This window comes from Lactuca serriola, chromosome 4 (assembly GCF_051521515.1).
Source record: "Lactuca serriola cultivar US96UC23 chromosome 4, Lser_US96UC23_V15, whole genome shotgun sequence".
Classification (NCBI taxonomy): domain Eukaryota; kingdom Viridiplantae; phylum Streptophyta; class Magnoliopsida; order Asterales; family Asteraceae; genus Lactuca; species Lactuca serriola.
The window spans coordinates 298,914,302-298,932,150 of NC_136411.1; the positions used below are offsets into that span (position 1 = coordinate 298,914,302).

Genomic DNA, 17,849 nt, shown 5'->3' on the forward strand with positions numbered 1-17,849 from the left:
ATGAGAGTATGTATGCAGAAAAGTTGGCCGAGATTTATATCAGAGATGTGGTGGCACGTCATCGGGTTCCGTTATCAGTGCTTTCTGACATGGATGTTCAATTCACTTCCAGATTTTAGAAGCGGTATCATGACGTTTTGGGCACTCGTCTCCATTTTACTACAACATTTCATCCACAGGCCGATGGTCAGAGTGAGTGGACTATCCAGACTCTAGAGGATATGTTGCGTGCGTACGTATTGGATTTTGGTGGGAGTTGGGATACGTATCTTCTGTCAGCGGAATTTTCGTATAAAAACAGTTATCTCATCATCAACGATCAACCACCTTTTGAGATGCTCTACGGGAGGAAATGTAGGACCCCGATTTGTTGGGGCAAGGTCAGTCTGCGGGTTATGGGGAGTACCGAGGTGGTACTCAAGACCACTAAGTTGATTTAGCAGGTTCGAATTAGGCTCCAAACGACTCAGAGTCGGCAGAAGAGTTATAAGGACAGGCACCGGTCAGCTTTGTATTTCCAGGTGGGAGATATGGTTCTCCTGAAGGTGTCACCTTGGAAAGGTGTCATCTGGTTCAGGAAGCGGGGCAAGTTGGGTCCCATGTATATTGGTCCTTTCATGGTTTTGGCTCGGGTGGGCCAGGTTGCATATCGTTTAGACCTTCCAGCCGATCTCAATCAGATTCATAGCACATTTCATGTCTCTCAGCTACGGAAGTGTTTGGTGGATGATTCCACAGTTGTACCACTGGAGGATATTCAGGTGGTGACCGTCTAGCAATTATGGATCGGAAGATGAAGACCTTGAGGCACAAGGTTGTAGAACTAGTGAAGGTGCAATGGTAGCACCACAAGGGGTCACAGTGGACTTGGGAGCCCGAAGACAAAATGAGAAAGCACTATCAAGAGTTGATCGGGGCGGTAGACTTTGAGGACGAAGTCTGATTCAAGTGGTGGAGAATTGTAACCCTCGGTAATTTTAAGGTATCTATTTATTTAATTTGATTACTCATTTAATTATGATTTTGGACTTGATCTTTGGTCTTGCGCGTGTCGTACATAGGGCGTTGTAACATCCGGATTTCCAGGTACCATATTTAAATTGTTTATTTTGAGTTATGAGGATGGACTCGACGAGTTGACGCCTAGACTCGTCGAGTAGGATCGCGGTTTGCTGACTCGATTAATGAACGGACTCAACGAGTCAGCGCTGTCGGTGGAAACCCTTAATCCTCGAGGTTGTGCCCTATTTAAGGGACCTTATGGCCCTCATTTGCGGCTACCAGTCGAGAGAGAGAAACCCTATTGAGCTTGAGCGTGTGGTGTGAGTAGAAGGGCTATTTTGATCCTTGTTGGTGTGGTTTCTGCAAAGAAGAAGGAGATTCCAACAAAAGAAGGTTAATGGGGTTCCTATTCTGTGGTTTCAAGCAAGGAAACTCCATCTTAGAGGTATTAAATCGGACCCTTCTTTTGTTTTGGTGTAGAACCCTTGAATCTAGAGTTTTCTCTACCCTTTATCGGCTTGGATATGATGCTTATGATATCCCTTTGAGTGTTAAACTCTGGATCTGGACCTTGAGAGGTCTAGAGAACCCCAACCTCCCATCTTTATGCTACTCCATTAGAGATATGAACCTAGGTTGCCATTTTAGAGGCTATTTCGCCAAAAGAAGCATATTGGACGTCGCATGAGTGTAAAGGTCGAACCTTTACGTGATTATCGAGTATGGTAAGGTCAGATCTATAGGTTAGAGAAACAGATCTGACCTCAGAAAGTCATTTGATTGTTTCCATGGAAGGAACTCGCCAAGTCCATAAGGGGACTCGACGAGTCGAGTCGGGGATGCCCCACGATTCATAGCCGGTGGCAACCCGTCGAGTGGAAGGTTCACTCGACGTGTCGAGTAAGACCTTAGAAGGATTCAGGGGACACGCTTGGACTCGCCGAGTCACACGAGTGCACTCGACAAGTCTGGTCAAAGTTTGACCGTTGACTACAGTTGACTTTCGTTGACTTTTAGGGTTTGGTCAACACTTGGACTTCTGGACCAATAGAAGGGTAAAATGGTCTTTTAGCCTTCTAAGAGGACATTGGAAGGGACTAGTCTAGCCTAGAGAGCCGTTATTGATTTGAGATGATTGCTTATGTGTTTAGGCGGGGCTAGGTCATTGTTACGAGGTTCAGGGATACCGAGCACGTGAGTTACTAGACAACATACGTGGTAAGTCTTCTCACTATACGTTACCTAGAGTGGTATTTATGTGTGACCGGAAGGTCTTATGTGCTAAGAAGAGTATGTGATATATGTTGATAGACGATATGTGATATGTATGTGTTATGTTATGTTATGAGCAGTATGTTATGGACCGGAAGGTCATCATGTTATGGACCAGAAGGTCAAAAAGTGTATGGACGGGAAGGTCATTACGTGTAGGACCGGAAGGTCCACCAGGGTTGGGACGGAATTTCCCTAAGACACATGGGCCGGAAGGTCCCATAGAGCTATGGCCTTGAGTGGTGTATGTATTGTATGTGGTATTTTGGGGAACTCACTAAGCCTTTATGCTTACAGTGTTAAGTGTCATGTGTTTCAGGTAGCGAGGATCGCGTGAAGGCGTCGGCATGATCCGTACACACTGGTAGAGGATTATTTTTATGATCTTGGGATATGTTTTTATCATGACGAAATTTGTTAAACATGAGATCTGAGAATATTGATATTTTATATTGTTTGAAAAATGAAAAATTGTTTTAAATTTTTACGTTGTTACAAGTTGGTATCAGAGCCTTGGTTTGAGGGATTCGGATGCACCTTCGGGCGTATCTGAACTCAAACTGGAGATTTCAAAAAGTTTTTCATAAAAGAAACAATTTTTCTAAAAAAAGTAAAAGATTTTCGAAGAAAGCTGAATGGAGCAGTGTGTATGATCAGCCAGCGCCCAAACGGTGATTTCCCAAAATTCCCTTACCTTATGTGTTATGAGATATTATGTGATATGCTACGCATGCTAGAGTAGGCTTGGTATTCCTATTAGGACTAGGGTGGCCTAATTTGTGATGCCTTAGCCTAGGAGATTTATGTTGCTATGAGATGCTTTGGGAGTGCGTAGGTAGCAGTGAGGAGCTTATGAGAAGTCTACCAAAGGTTAGCCTATGCTTAGTGAGATATAGAGTACTTGCGATCTGGGATCCTAGGAGGAGGACTTGGAATGAATGTTGATGCGGTATGGAAGGTAGTATAGGGCCCGTACTACTGAAAACACTGAATCAGTGTGTAGTCCAAGTAAGAATCCTTAGGGTACTAGGGAACAAGTAGGGTTGAGTTATCGAGTGCGAGTATACTCGAGCGAGTCTCTGATATTTTTATGTTATATTTCAGAGACATCATGATGGGGACACACCACAGACTAAAGACCAGCGACGTGAGTGACGAGGAGCTTCGTCAGATGATCCACGACGAGGTGGTTGCGGCTATCCGCACAGAGATACCGGAGATGTTTGGGTCTATCAAGACCACTTTGATTGAGATGTTTGACGAGAGATACGCAGCGGTTACTGAGGTTGTGGCTGCTACAGCTACTGCAGTTGTGGCTACTGCTAGACCTCAAGGGGGTGACTTGATGCTGTTCCGGGAGTTCAACAACACGAATCCACTGGAGTTTGATGGGACGCAAGATCCGATTGATGCGATGAGATGGATTTCTGATATCGAGGGATGCTTCTACACATGTTCGTGTCCGGAGCATCTGAGGGTTCGGTTTGCACTGAACCAGCTTCGCTTGTGGGCGAAGGACTGGTGGAAGTTCGTGACGATGAACTTCACTCTTGCAGAGATAGGTGACCTAGGAGAGGTTCACCACCATGTTCAGAGACGAGTATGTTCCCCTGGTGGAGAGGGAACGGTTGGCACATGAGTTTTTGTCCCTCATGCAGGCGACGGAGTCTGTGACTGTGATTACATGGATGTTTCATGAGATGGTGTTGTTTTGCCCTGAGCACGTGTCGTCTGAGCAGGCATGCATGAGCCGGTATTTGAGCATTCTGAGGAGGGACATTCGGGAGTTCGTGGTGAAGTCGACTTATCGGACATTTGCCGAGCTCCAGGCAAATGCCTGGAAGAGGGAGTTGAGCTGGAGTCTCAGGCCAGGGAGGAGGCCGAGTCTCAAGGGAAGGATTGGCGGCCGGTTCAGTCTCAGCCGGCAGCTAAGCAGGCTAAGCCCGCCGATGTGATATTAGGAGGCAAGAAGGGCCGCACTTGTGGGAAGTGCGGCAAGGGGCATGATGGAGTCTATCGGTCGGGTGCTTGCTACAAATGTGGGAAGGAGGGGCATATAGCCAAAGACTACCCCAAGGGATTTATGGTTTGCTTTCATTGCAACCATACGGGCCATCGGAAGGTCGAGTGCCCGCAACTGTTACAGGGATCAGCGCAGGGATCTGCTCCTGCTACTACACGAGCTACCGAGGGTCAGGCAATGAAGGCCGAGGCTCTGAAGGCTCGCGGGAGAGCCTTCCAGTTGACAGCGGAGGAGGTCCGCGCAGCGCCCGATGTCGTGGCTGGTATGTATTCTTTCATTTATTTATGCTGAGTTGAGATATTGTGCTTATTTTTTTATGATATGCGTAGGTACTTTTCTTGTGAATTATGTACCTGCTTTGGTGTTATTTGACTCGGGTGCGAGTCGATCATTTGTGTCGTTAGCGTTTAGTCAGCACACCAGTATTCGACGAGAGGCGTTGAGTCGACCTCTACGAGTTTCCATAGCTGACGAGCGAGCGGTGTATGCTACTGATGTGATTCGAGGATGTATACTTGAGATCTTCGGCATTGAGTTTCCGATAGATCTGGTCCCGATTGCGATGAGGGACGTTTGCGCTATAGTGGGCATGGATTGGTTGAGCCGATTTGGGTCGGTTATAGACTGCGAGCGGCAGATAGTGACGATACGAAACCCTAGTGGAGGAGTGCTGACGGTATATGGCGAGGGTACCCGATGTGGGTCAGCATTTTGTTCAGCTGCTAGAGCGAGACAGAGCTCACAGCAGGGCTGCAAGGGGGTTGTAGCTTATGTGATGGATACACGAGTGGCCGCGGAGAGCCCGAGTTCGATTGATGATGATCCGATAGTGCACGAGTTCCCGGATGCTTTTCCCGAGGAGTTGCCGGGTGTGTCTCCCGAGAGGCAGGTGGAGTTCCGCATCAATTTGGTTCTGGGGGCAGCGCCTTATCGCCTTGCGCCGCCAGAGATGCAGGAGTTATCCTCGCAGCTTCAGGAGCTGCTGGGAAAGGGGTTTATTAGACCGAGTAGCTCGCCGTGGGGAGCGCCGATCCTTTTTGTCAAGAAAAAGGATGGTTTACACCAGATGTGCATTGATTACCGGGAGTTGAACAAGTTGAGCGTCAAGAACCGTTATCCATTACCGATGATCGATGATATGTTCAATCATTTGCAGGGAGCGTCTTGGTTCTCCAAGATAGATTTGAGGTCTAGATATCATCAGATGAGAGTGCGGGATGAAGATATCCAGAAGACGGCATTCAGGACTCATTCTGGGAATTACGAGTTCGTGGTGATGCCTTTTGGACTCACCAATGCACTGGCAGCATTCATGGATCTCATGAACAGGGTGTGCAGGCTGATGTTGGATCGGTCGGTGATCGTGTTCATCGACAATATTTTGGTGTATTCGAGATCTAGAGAGCAGCATGAGGAGCATCTGAGAGAGATTCTCGGAGTATTGAGGCCGGAGAGGCTTTTCGCCAAATTCTCCAAGTGTGATTTCTGTTTACGAGAGGTCTAGTTCTTGGGACACCTCGTTAACCAGAATGAGATATTGGTCGATCCGGCCAAGATTGAGGCGGTTATAAGATGGAAGGTGGCGAAATCCCCCACCGAGTTCAGGAGTTTTCTGGGATTGGCCGGCTACTATCATAGATTTATCAGGGATTTCTACAAGATTGTCGTTCCTCTCACAAGATTGACCCTGAAGGGTGTGACTTTTAGTTAGGGTCCAGAGCAGCAGACCTCATTTGAGATGCTTCGCCAGAGATTATGTGAAGCCCCGGTATTAGCCCTTCCGGAGGGAATGGAGGATTTTGTGGTGTATTGTGACGCGTCTATATCGGGATTGGGAGTGGTGCTTATGCAGAGAGGGCATGTGATAGCATATGCATCGAGGCAGTTGAAGCCCCATGAGACGAGGTATCACACCCACGATTTTAGAATTGGGGGCACCGGTGTTCGGCCTCAAGATATGGCGTCATTATTTATATGGAGTTCGGTGTACCATATACACGGACCACAAGAGTTTGAAGTACTTGATGGATCAACTTAACCTGAACATGCGTCAGAGGAGATGGTTGGATGTAGTAAAGGATTATGACTGCGAGATCCTATACCACCCGGGCAAGGCTAACGTTGTAGCCGATGCCCTAAGTTGTAGGACGGAGAGTGCCCCGATACGAGACATTTGTATGAGGATGACGGTGATGGCTCCGGTGTTGGATACCATACGAGAGGCCCAGGTAGAGGCTGTGAGACTGGAGAACCGCAAGAGAGAGCGGGTGATTAGACAGGTATCTGAGTTCGTTACCGATAGTCGAGGGCTTTTGCCCTTTCAGGGTCATATTTGGGTGCCGTTTGCGGGCGGGGCACGTGCCATACTGATGGAGGAGGTGTACAGATCGAGGTTTTTGATCCATCCAGGGGCCACTAAGATCTATTTGGACCTGAAGAGGGAGTATTGCTGGCCCTGTATGAAGAGGGATGTTGCATGGTTTGTTGAAAGGTGCTTGACCTATCGCAGGGTTAAGGCCGAGCACCAGCGTCCGCATGGAAAATTGCAGCCACTTGAGGTTCCCCAATGGAAGTGGGAACAAATTTCCATGGATTTTATCACCAAATTGCCGAGGATCGCGAGGGGTGTCTATGCAATTTGGGTGATCGTTGACCGGCTGATGAAGAGCACTCACTTCCATGCTATCAGCGAGAGCTCTTCCGCAAAGAGACTGGCAGAGATGTATGTGAGAGAAGTGGTATCGTGGCATGGAGTACCGATCTCGATTGTGTCAGATCGAGATGTACGTTTCACTTCCAGATTCTAGAAGAAATTCCATGAGGAGATGGGTACGAGGTTGAATTTCAGCACCGCTTACCACCCACAGACGGACGGACAGAGTGAGCGGACGATTCAGACGCTCGAGGACATGCTTCGAGCATGTGTGTTGGACTTCGGAGGAAGTTGGGACACGTACTTACCATTGACTGAATTTTCCTATAACAACAGCCACCATTCGAGTATTGATATGCCTCCCTTCGAGTTGTTGTATGGGAGGAGGTGTCGAACTCCCATCTACTGGGGATAGGTAGGGCAGCGAGTGATGGGTAGCACTGAAATAGTGCTTCAGACGACTGAGCAGATACAACAAGTCAGGCAGAGATTGCTGACAGCCCAGAGTCGCCAGAAGAGTTATGCGGATAGGCGACGATCCGAGCTTGAGTTCCAGGTTGGATACTTCCTACTCCTGAAGGTATCTCCTTGGAAACGAGTGATCCGATTCAGGAAGAGGGGAAAGTTGGGGCCCCGGTACATTGGTCCTTTCAGAGTGACCGCGAGGGTGGGCAGGGTAGCGTATCGTTTTGAGCTACCTGCGGAGTTGAGCCAGATACATGATACCTTCCACGTGTCTCAGTTGAGGAAGTGTATAGCCGACGAGTCGGCGGTAGTGCCACTAGAGGATATTCAGGTGGATGCGAGCCTGAATTACGTTAAGAAGTCGATCGCGATCTTGGATCGGAAGATCAAGGTTCTGAGGAACAAGGAGCTGCACCTGGTTCAGGTCCAATGGCAACATTGGAGAGGGTCCGAGTTGACTTCGGAGTCGGAGGTGGAGATGCGGGAGCAGCATCCAGAGTTGTTTGCAGAGCGAGACTTCGAGGGCGAAGTCTGATTCTAGTGGGGAAGAATTGTAACATCCGGATTTTCCAGGTACCATATTTAAATTGTTTATTTTGAGTTATGAGGAGGGACTCGACGAGTTGACGCCTAGACTCGTCGAGTGGGATCGCGATTTGCTGACTCGATTAATGAACGGACTCAACGAGTCGATGGGTGGACTCGACGAGTCCGCGCTGTGGGTGGTAGCCCTAAATCCTCGGGCCTGTGCCCTATTTAAGGGACCTTATGGCCCTCATTTGCGGCTACCAGTCGAGAGAGAGAAACCCTAGTGAGCTTGAGCGTGTGGTGTGAGTAGAAGGGCTATTTTGATCCTTGTTGGTGTGGTTTCTGCAAAGAAGAAGGAGATTCCAGCAAAAGAAGGTCAAGGGGGTTCCTATTCTGTGGTTTCAAGCAAGGAAACTCCATCTTTGAGGTATTAAATCGGACCCTTCTTTTGTTTTGGTGTAGAACCCTTGAATCTAGGGTTTTCTCTACCCTTTATTGGCTTGGATATGATGCTTATGATGTCCCTTTGAGTGTTAAACTCTGGATCTGGACCTTGAGAGGTCCAGAGAACCCCAACCTCCCATCTTTATGCTACTCCATTAGAGATATGAACCTAGGTTGCCATTTTAGAGGCTATTTCGCCAACAGAAGCATATTGGATGTTGCATGAGTGTAAAGGTCGGACCTTTACGTGATTATCGAGTATGGTAAGGTCAGATCTATAGGTTAGAGAAACAGATCTGACCTCAGAAAGTCATTTGATTGTTTCCATGGAAGGAACTCGCCAAGTCCATAAGGGGACTCGACGAGTCGAGTCGGGGATGCCCCACGATTCATAGCCGGTGGCAACCCGTCGAGTGGAAGGTTCACTCGACGTGTCGAGTAAGACCTTAGAAGGATTCAGGGGACACGCTTGGACTCGCCGAGTCACACGAGTGCACTCGACAAGTCTGGTCAAAGTTTGACCGTTGACTACAGTTGACTTTCATTGACTTTTAGGGTTTGGTCAACACTTGGACTTCTGGACCAATAGAAGGGTAAAATGGTCTTTTAGCCTTCTAAGAGGACATTGGAAGGGACTAGTCTAGCCTAGAGAGCTATTATTGATTTGAGATGATTGCTTGTGTTTAGGCGGGGCTAGGTCATTGTTACGATGTTCAGGGATACCGAGCACGTGAGTTACTAGACAGCATACGAGGTGAGTCTTCTCAGTATACGTTACCTAGAGTGGTATTTATGTGTGACCGGAAGGTCTTATGTGCTAAGAAGAGTATGTGATATATGTTGATAGATGATATGTGTTATGTTATGTTATGAACACTATGTTATGGACCGGAAGGTCATCATTTTATGGACCGGAAGGTCAAAAAGGGTATGGACCGGAAGGTCATTATGTGTAGGACCGGAAGGTCTAGCAGGGTTGGGACGGAAGTCCCCTGAGACACATGGGCCGAAAGGTCCCATAAAGATATGGCCTTGAGTGGCGTATGTATTGTATGTGGTATTTTGGGGAACTCGCTAAGCTTTGATACTTACAGTGTTAAGTGTTATGTGTTTCAGGTACTAGCGAGGATTGCGGGAAGGCGTCGGCATGATCCGTACACACTGGTAGAGGATTATTTTTATGATCTTGGGATATGTTTTTATCATGATGACATTTGTTGAACATGCGATCTGAGAATATTGATATTTTTATATTGTTTGAAAAATGAAAATTTGTTTTAAATTTTTACGTTGTTACAGGCGTACCATCCATGTACGCGGCGCGTATAGGAGTAAGTGGATAGCAGGTTCCATGCATGTACACGCAGCGTACAAGATGGTACGCGTAGCGTACATGTCCATACTCAAGCAGCGAGTATGCTTAGCGTACAGCTAAGTACGCCCGTGTACTCAGTCAGAGGGGATTTTGCAATTTGGGCCAAGGGTTTGGGCCTCCTGGTGGGCTTGGGCTTATGAGTTCTTGTTGGGTCTTCTGGGAACAAGTATCTTGGTTTGGGAAATAGTTATTGGGCTTAGGGTAAGGCCCATAAAGAGATTGGGCCCAATTGGGAAAATTGGGCCATAAATGGGCCATGAAAGATTATTTGGTTTTGGGCCTTTTAGATTGTGGATTTGGGCCTTAGTTTTGGTTTAAACTAGATCATGGGTAAAATGGTCATTTTAACCTAAATATGGACTTTTAGATACAGTTTGGAACCCAAGTATTAACTAGGTGTTATTTTATATTGATAGCTCGGGGAATCGTTAGGACAGCAGCAAGGGATTTTTGGTTCATTCAGATTAGCAACGCATTGCGATTAATTAGCAACGTATAACGACAACACAATGGATTTAGCAACAGATTAGCGACATATAAAGGACGATCACACACCTGACACCTCTTCATGGAGGTCAACTTTATTCTCTTCCATTAGATACTTATGTATTTGCTAAAATTTTATCACCATATTATCAAATCGCATCTCAACTTGTTGTTTTATCCCATGTTCTATATAATTCAGATAGTTGTGATTGTATCGATATATGCGTCTTCACATTTGGTTATTAATTACCCTTGATTGTGTAAAGGAATGTTAGGAGGAAATGGGTAACTCACAAAAAATAAACAGATGAACTGAAATAACTCAATTAGGGGCCTTACATGCAAATACACTTTATTTATTTAGACAAATTCACATTAAAAGTAACAACAACCAAACAGGTCATAGAATGTAAGAATACCACAACATATATATATCAAGACAAGAAGATTATAAATTTATTACAGAAAGAAAACTGCAAGTTTATGGTATTTCTCTGATGTATGTAGGTAATACAAGGCTTTCAACATACGTACCTCCAATGGTGAATCTAGTTGGACCCCTTAGGATCCTTACATTTCTGCATACTCTATCATCAACATTGTATATAATAACTCCATCTTCATCACCCATAACAATATCCCGATTGCTGTCTTCAACTGAACAAATAGGCTTCACATTATCTATATCGACTCCATGGATGGAAACCTTGGTCCAAGACATACCAACTCCATACTCCTCCATCACCCACAAATCATTACCCAGTTGGTTAAAAAGACAAAGCTTCCCACCAATAACAACAAGCTCGTTGAAAACAGCTTTGTAGTTATCAATCGAATCAGGTAATTCAATTTCTTTGAACTTCTCGTTTGCTAAATTAAACGCAATAATGGTTGATGAGTAATTGGGTCGTGTGCTTGTTAACCAGTGAAGGCTCCCATTGACGAGAACCCCACTAACGAGATGGCCCACAGCATGATCATAAGGAGAATTAGGCAATTTCCTCCATGAATTGTTGCTCAGGGTATAGACATTGACGAACATATCGGTGCAATCAGGATTATGCTCGTTGTCGGTGTCCCAGAAAGAAATAGCGATTACTTTGTAATCATCCGTGGATGAATCGTAGCCAAATCCATACATTTCAAAACTCTCACTAATCGGGAGTGCAAAAGGGGAAAGGGGAAGTTTCGAGATCTTACGTGTGGTTGGATTCATGAGATAGAGTCTGTCATCTTCGTCTATGGCTAAAACGAGCCCGTTGCAGGACCCCAAGATACCTTCCCACCTGATCGATTGTGGCCGGAAAGTTATTTCATTTCCGGTTGCGGGTATTTCGTCATTTTTGAGATGTGGAACAATTTCGTTGATATCGATTGAGTAGAGGCATTTTGTATCGGAAACGAGAATCAATTTACTGGTTTTATGGTGGTTGTGTTGATGGAGATGGGTTTTGATGAATTGGGGATCGGAAATTAGCGAGCACCATTGTTTTGATACGGATTTGAACCGGCCGAGGGATTTCTCCGGCAGGCGCCGGAGTATTGCTTCGATAATATCCGGCGGAAGATTATTCATTGCAGACATCTACGACAGCGGTGGAGAGGCGAGGTATTTTCTAGGGCTAATGGAGGAGATTCCGACGTTGCCGTTTGAATGGAAACTCTACATATTTTACGTTACAGAGATGATCTCCGGTATAAATTTTTTTGTATTTTCATTTAGGCAATGTAATTAGTATATCAAAATGAATTCCATTAATTAATTATTTTTTATAGTTATTATCATAGTCAAAAAAAAATCAAGATGAGCATTTGCGAAAATCGGTCATATGCAAAAAGTGTGTTCTAATATTTTTGGAAAAATCAAAATCGACATCGCTTCGGACGTCATTGGCTGCAAAAAAAAAATAAATAAATAATAACATGCCCGTGATTTTTTTTCCTTTTTGTTTTTTGAAAAAACATGTAGTATCTTGTCATGACTATGAAATTCAGAAACTGTATTAAGAAAATCAAAATTCATATTGCAAAAATCCGTACATATTAGATTAGAGATTGTTTATAAAAAATAGAGAATTGATGTAGGTTACGCCATTTGATATAAACTTTGATATTGAAATTCTTGTAGATATAAATTTCACATAAATATACAAATTAGTCATGAAGATGGTTGGATTAGACGACAAATCTAATATCATATTCAACTCCGGACAATGTAATATGTTATACAGATAACGATGAAGGTTATGTAAAGCGTTTAAAGAAGATTATTAAACATATTTCAACTCATATGATTTGTTGGATGAGACATAGCATCTCCAATACAATGTCGCAAATAGATATAAATAGATATGTTGTTGGTGAGAATCGATCTAGTAGTTGAAGAGGGTCCGGTAGCAGAAGAGGAAAAAGACGTGTTGAGAACAGATTCAGCGGAAGAGGTAGCAACAATCAAGCATGTATGCATATCTCTCTAAATAATCCTCACAATATTTGTGGATATGTTGCATATAGAACATGGTTACAACAACAATTAAAGTTACAAGTTGTTTATGAAAACAAGTATACGTATTGACAAATTCACTATGTCCGTCATGGATATTATGTACCATATCAAATGTCGGTAACACCATTTCAGCCGGTGGTACCATATCAAATGTCGGTAACACCATTTCAAATACTGGTTTTACCATATCAAACGGTTGTACCTCCACGTCAAATGCAAGTAGTTCCACATCAAAAGCCAATAGAATGAAATTTTCATTATGTCGAACTAGCAAATTATCCATACTTTGGTATTGATGGTAATGTTAAATGTAACGAAGGTGGCGATGATTTTTTATAGAAATTGATAAGCCAACAGATGAAGTTTCTTTAACCAAATCAAATAATAGAAGAAGAAATTGAATGGTTGATTATAGTACAAATTCACACACAAATGCCATTGTTTGTTACGCCAGAAAGATTGTGTTGTCGTGACCAAGAATATATAACCAGTCCATCGCACAGCCAAAACCCGATTAGTAAATAAGCTACAAATTTACAGCGATAAAAGAGACTATAAATTAACAACGAAAAATAAGCTCTTTAATGCCTACTAAGGAGCTTATTTGTTGTAAATTTATAGCTCCTTTTGGTCGTTGTAAATGGCACTAGGAGTAAAAAGTATAGAGGATGTCTTTTAGTACAAAACTGTTAGATCGACTAATAAAGGATTCAAACAAGATGTATTGATAGAAATGGCTAATAGAATGTATTGGCTGTAAACTAAATGATTGTAGTGTTGGGAACTTCTAACAACCGAATATGGCCTTAGGCGTGTACTAGGTTCCATACCTTGGAGTGGTATCCAAGTAACTTGGATTGGTGTCCATAGCTTCCTACGTTTCCTTGTGTTATGAGGAGACAATGATTAGGAAAGTTTGTTTGTTCATCTGTAACGCCCGCAGATCCGGGCTAGTCAATTTAGAGACAATAAGCATCAACAATGGATTTGTAACGCCCAGTTCCTAAGAGTACTTAATTGTGAGTCCTCGGGATTTAAGAGGAAGGGTATTTTGGTCATCTTGTGGGAAAAGTGGAAAAGATGGCCAAATATGAAATTTGGGGACACGCCAAGTACGCCCAGCGTAAGCTGGGTTACACCCAGCGTAAGTGTGTAATTGGACGCAAGTGCAAGGTTGAGTACGCCCGGCGTAATAGAGGTATGCCCAGCATACTCTCAGAGTTCTAAAACCCTAAAATTAGGGTTAGCCACTATATAAGGAACATGTTGGTTCATACCCTAGCCTCCATAAGCTCTCTCTTAACCTCAAAAACCCTAGATAGCCGTTCCACCTCCATTGTTGGGTGTGTTTGGCCTTGGAAAGCTTATTTTGGCAAAGGAGAGGCTAGAAGAAGAAAGAGGAAGTTGTCAAAGAAGGAGTTGAGTGGTTGGAGCTTATAGATCTGGGAAGATATCATCCTTTGGAGCCTATCTAAGGTATAAAGCTTCTTGCTTGTCATTTATATTGCATAGATCTAAGTGTTGTGAAGTTTTGATATCATTCTTGTCCCAAAAGTCCTCATCTTGATGCATGTTTTGAGTTGGTCGAGATTATCTGTCCTTTCAGACCTTTGGAGAGGTCTTGAGTGAGAAAAATGAGGTCCCAAGGGCTGTGGTTGTTCCATATGTGAGATATGCGGGTCTTAATGGATTAAGACCTTTGATTAAGAGCTTTATGGACGTCCCAAGTGATAAAGTTTGAGACTTTATGAATCTTAAGCATATTTGGCCTAAGGATATGAAGTTTGGGCTTAAGAGGTTAAGCCATTAAGAAGTTATGTGGACTTAATGAGCAGCGAAGTTACGCCCCGCGTAGCGGGTCAGTGCCCCGATCCCCAGTTGCGAATCAGTGTGTACGCCCCGCGTACCAAGGAGGGTACGCCCAGCGTACTCCCTCTGTTGGGTTTTCATTTTGGGCCTTAGGGATTGGGTTGTTATTCGGCTACTAGATTTTGGGCCGTGACTGGACATTATGGATAGAGTATTGTGGATCCATTAGTTGTTATGGACCATGGGTCTAGGCCCATTTGGTGAGGTGGGCCCAATTTAGTAAATTGGGCCAATAGTGGGCTTTGCTTCGGACTTTTGGACTTTGGGCCATTAGTGGGCTTGAGAGCTTATCCAGTGTTGGGCCGGAATGAGTTAAGGGTAAATTGGTCAATTTACCCTTGGAAGGGTATTGTGCTTAGCCTAATGATTATCTCTGCTATGATGGCTATTTCGGGATTTTCGGTGAGGCGGTGATTCGGGAATCTGCTTCTTCAGTTCAGAGTTTCGGCAGTGCGAGGTGAGTTACCCTCACTATATTAACAGGGTCTAACGCACCAAGGCCGGCCCTTTATCGGATTGAGATCCGGGTATTTGTTGTTATGATTATTGCTTTGTTATGGTTGCATTCTGGTAGCTAGGATGGTATATGCTAGTGACCGGTTAGGTCGGTATCCTGGTTAGGATGATGATATGTTATGTGATCTGCTAGATCGGCTTGTTGACTGTCAATTATTATATGATTGTATGTTTATGTGCACATGGTTGTTGGACTGGGGTTGGGCTGAGGTGGGTCCTGCTTTGTGTTGTAGGCCAAGATACCCAGGGCGGACCGGTTGTCCCGAAGGCCCAGCGAGCGATCCGGATATGCTGTAGGCCCAAAGAGGGCGGACCAGACGTGCCGAGGCTCGGAGAGTGGACCAGGGCGACTGAAGGCCCGGTGCGGGCGGACCAGTCATACTGTAGACTTAGAGAGTGGACCATGTGGATTGAAGTCCCGGAGCGGGCGGACCAATCACACTGCAGACTCGATGTATATGGCTAGACTCGGGGGTGGACTAGGTGGACTGTTGGTCGGTGCGGCGGACCAGTCACACAGTAGACCCGAAGTGCATGGTTGTTCTGTGATCGGATATGATATGGCATGTTATACGTGTATGGTCTATGTGGTTGGTATTTTGGGGGTATCTCACTAAGCTTTCGGGCTTACAGTTGTGGTTTAATGTTTTTTAGGTTCTTCAGGAGACCGTGGCAAGGCAAAGGCGTGATCGTACCGCTCCTCATGGTATGTTGTGATGTGATTCTAGGAATACTCTAAATTAATTGTATTGAAAACCTTTTTGTAATAATTTAATGAAATCGGGTTGTTTTGAAAAGTTTAAATTGGTTGAAATTTTTGGTCGTTACAAGTTGGTATCAGAGCCTTGGTTTGAGTGAATTGGAGAAACACTCATGTGACTTCAGTCTCAAATCGAGGAGGGTTTTCAAAAGAGAATTTAAAATGGTTTTCAAAATGGGTAAAGGAGGACGCGGAGGTACGATCAACCGGAGCCAGTAAGTAACCCCAAAATACCATACATGATATTTGTTTTTGAGTTTGATAGACTAGCATGCTAGTGCTAGGCTAGGGATCTTTAGGATTTCATGATAATGTTACCTGATTTATGATGCCTGTTAGCCTAGGGTTTCCTCATGGGAGATTTCTAGTGTTCCTCTAGTAGTGAGGGTTGAGCGTTTGTTATGTATGTTTTCACTAGGGTGTTGTGGTAGTACTTCATACAAATATGGGTAGGTGTGCAAGGTAGTATAGGCCCGTACTACTGAAAGCACAGGACCCATACACATATCAGGGAAACCATGACCTCTAGGGTTGGATTGAGAGTTGGTTCCCAAGATAGTGGGAAGAATCTGAGATCTTGTGGTTTTTTTCAGTATGGAGATTCGGAGGCATGATGGGAGTGGATCCGGGTCAAGATCGGGAGCAGGAGAGGGAGTTCCGGGCGGGTCAGTACCGCCCGAGGTTGTGGGTCAGATGAGCACAGACGAGTTGGATGCTAGGATTCGTGAGATCCTGCATGATGAGGTTGCTGCGTTGTTCCGGGCCGAGCTGCCGGAGCTGTTTGGGTCGATCAAGACTGCCATGGTTGAGTATTTTGATGAGCGCTATGCGACTCTCACTGAGACGGCTGCCGCCGCGGCTACAACAGCTGTAGCAGCGGCAGGGGGAGGAGTCGGTTGAGGTTTTCAGTATCGGGACTTCGATAATACGAAGCCTCCTACCTTTGATGGAGTTCAGGACCCGATTGTTGCTATGAGATGGTTGTCGGACGTGGAGGGGTGTTTCTTCACGTGTTCATGCCCTACTGATCAGAGGGTGAGGTGTGCTCTGAACCTGTTGAGGCTCGGGGCGAAGGATTGGTGGAGATTGACCACGGGGGTCATATTCGGATGCGCAGAGGGCTGCTGTTTCATGGGATCGGTTCAGAGAAATGTTCAGCACTCGTTATGTTCCGCGGGTTGAGAGGGAGAGATTGGCTCAGGAGTTCCTTGAGCTGAAGCAGGATTCGGAGTCGGTGACGGAGATCACCAAGATGTTCACTGAGAGGGCGATGTTTTGCCCTGATTTCGCTTCGGAGCAGGCTCAGATGTTCCGATATCTAAGTATGCTCAAGAGAGATATCAGACAGTTCGTGTCTACGCAGAGGTGTGAGACTTTGTTGGAGTTGCAGGAGGCCGCCAGGCGGCGTGAGTTGGAGATTGAGTTACAGTTGCGTGAGCTGAGGCAGGCTCCGGTGCAGTTGTAGTCGGAGCCGAAACGGTCCAAGACCGTTGATGCTAGGGTGGGAGATCAGAGCAGCCACGCTTGTGGGAAGTGTGGGAAGGGTCAAACCGGAGTTTGTAGGTCCGGTGGTGCATGCCACAAGTGCGGAAAGGAGGGGCACTATGCGAAGGATTTTCGGCAGTCAGCCCCGGTTAGGGATTTGAGGATTTGTTATCATTGTCATCAGGTTGGGCATTTGAGGGTCAACTGTCCACAGCTTGCTGCAGGACCGGTGCAGGCTCCAGCACCGGCCACATTGAGGATCACGGGCGGAGGTCAGGGTGGAGCGAAGCCCCCAAGGGCTCAGGGTCGTGCTTATCAGCTTACAGTAGAGGAGGTCAGGGCAGTGCCGGATGCAGCTGCAGGTATGTTTCTTTCTTGATGTTTTGTTATCTTATGCTTATTGTGGAGTATTGTATATCTGCTAGTTTTGTTGTGTGATTTTTGGTATTGTGTTCGTTGTTCCTT

At 45.3% G+C, this 17,849-nt stretch overlaps 1 protein-coding gene across 1 annotated transcript; it reads right to left on the minus strand.

Moving 5' to 3' along the window:
- Positions 1-10,653: 10,653 nt before the first annotated feature.
- Positions 10,654-11,966, minus strand: LOC145097188 (F-box/kelch-repeat protein At3g06240-like). Its single transcript, XM_079034709.1, has one exon. The coding sequence runs from the start codon at positions 11,831-11,833 to the stop codon at positions 10,730-10,732; it is 1,104 nt and encodes a 367-aa protein (XP_078890835.1). The 5' UTR covers positions 11,834-11,966; the 3' UTR covers positions 10,654-10,729.
- Positions 11,967-17,849: the final 5,883 nt, after the last annotated feature.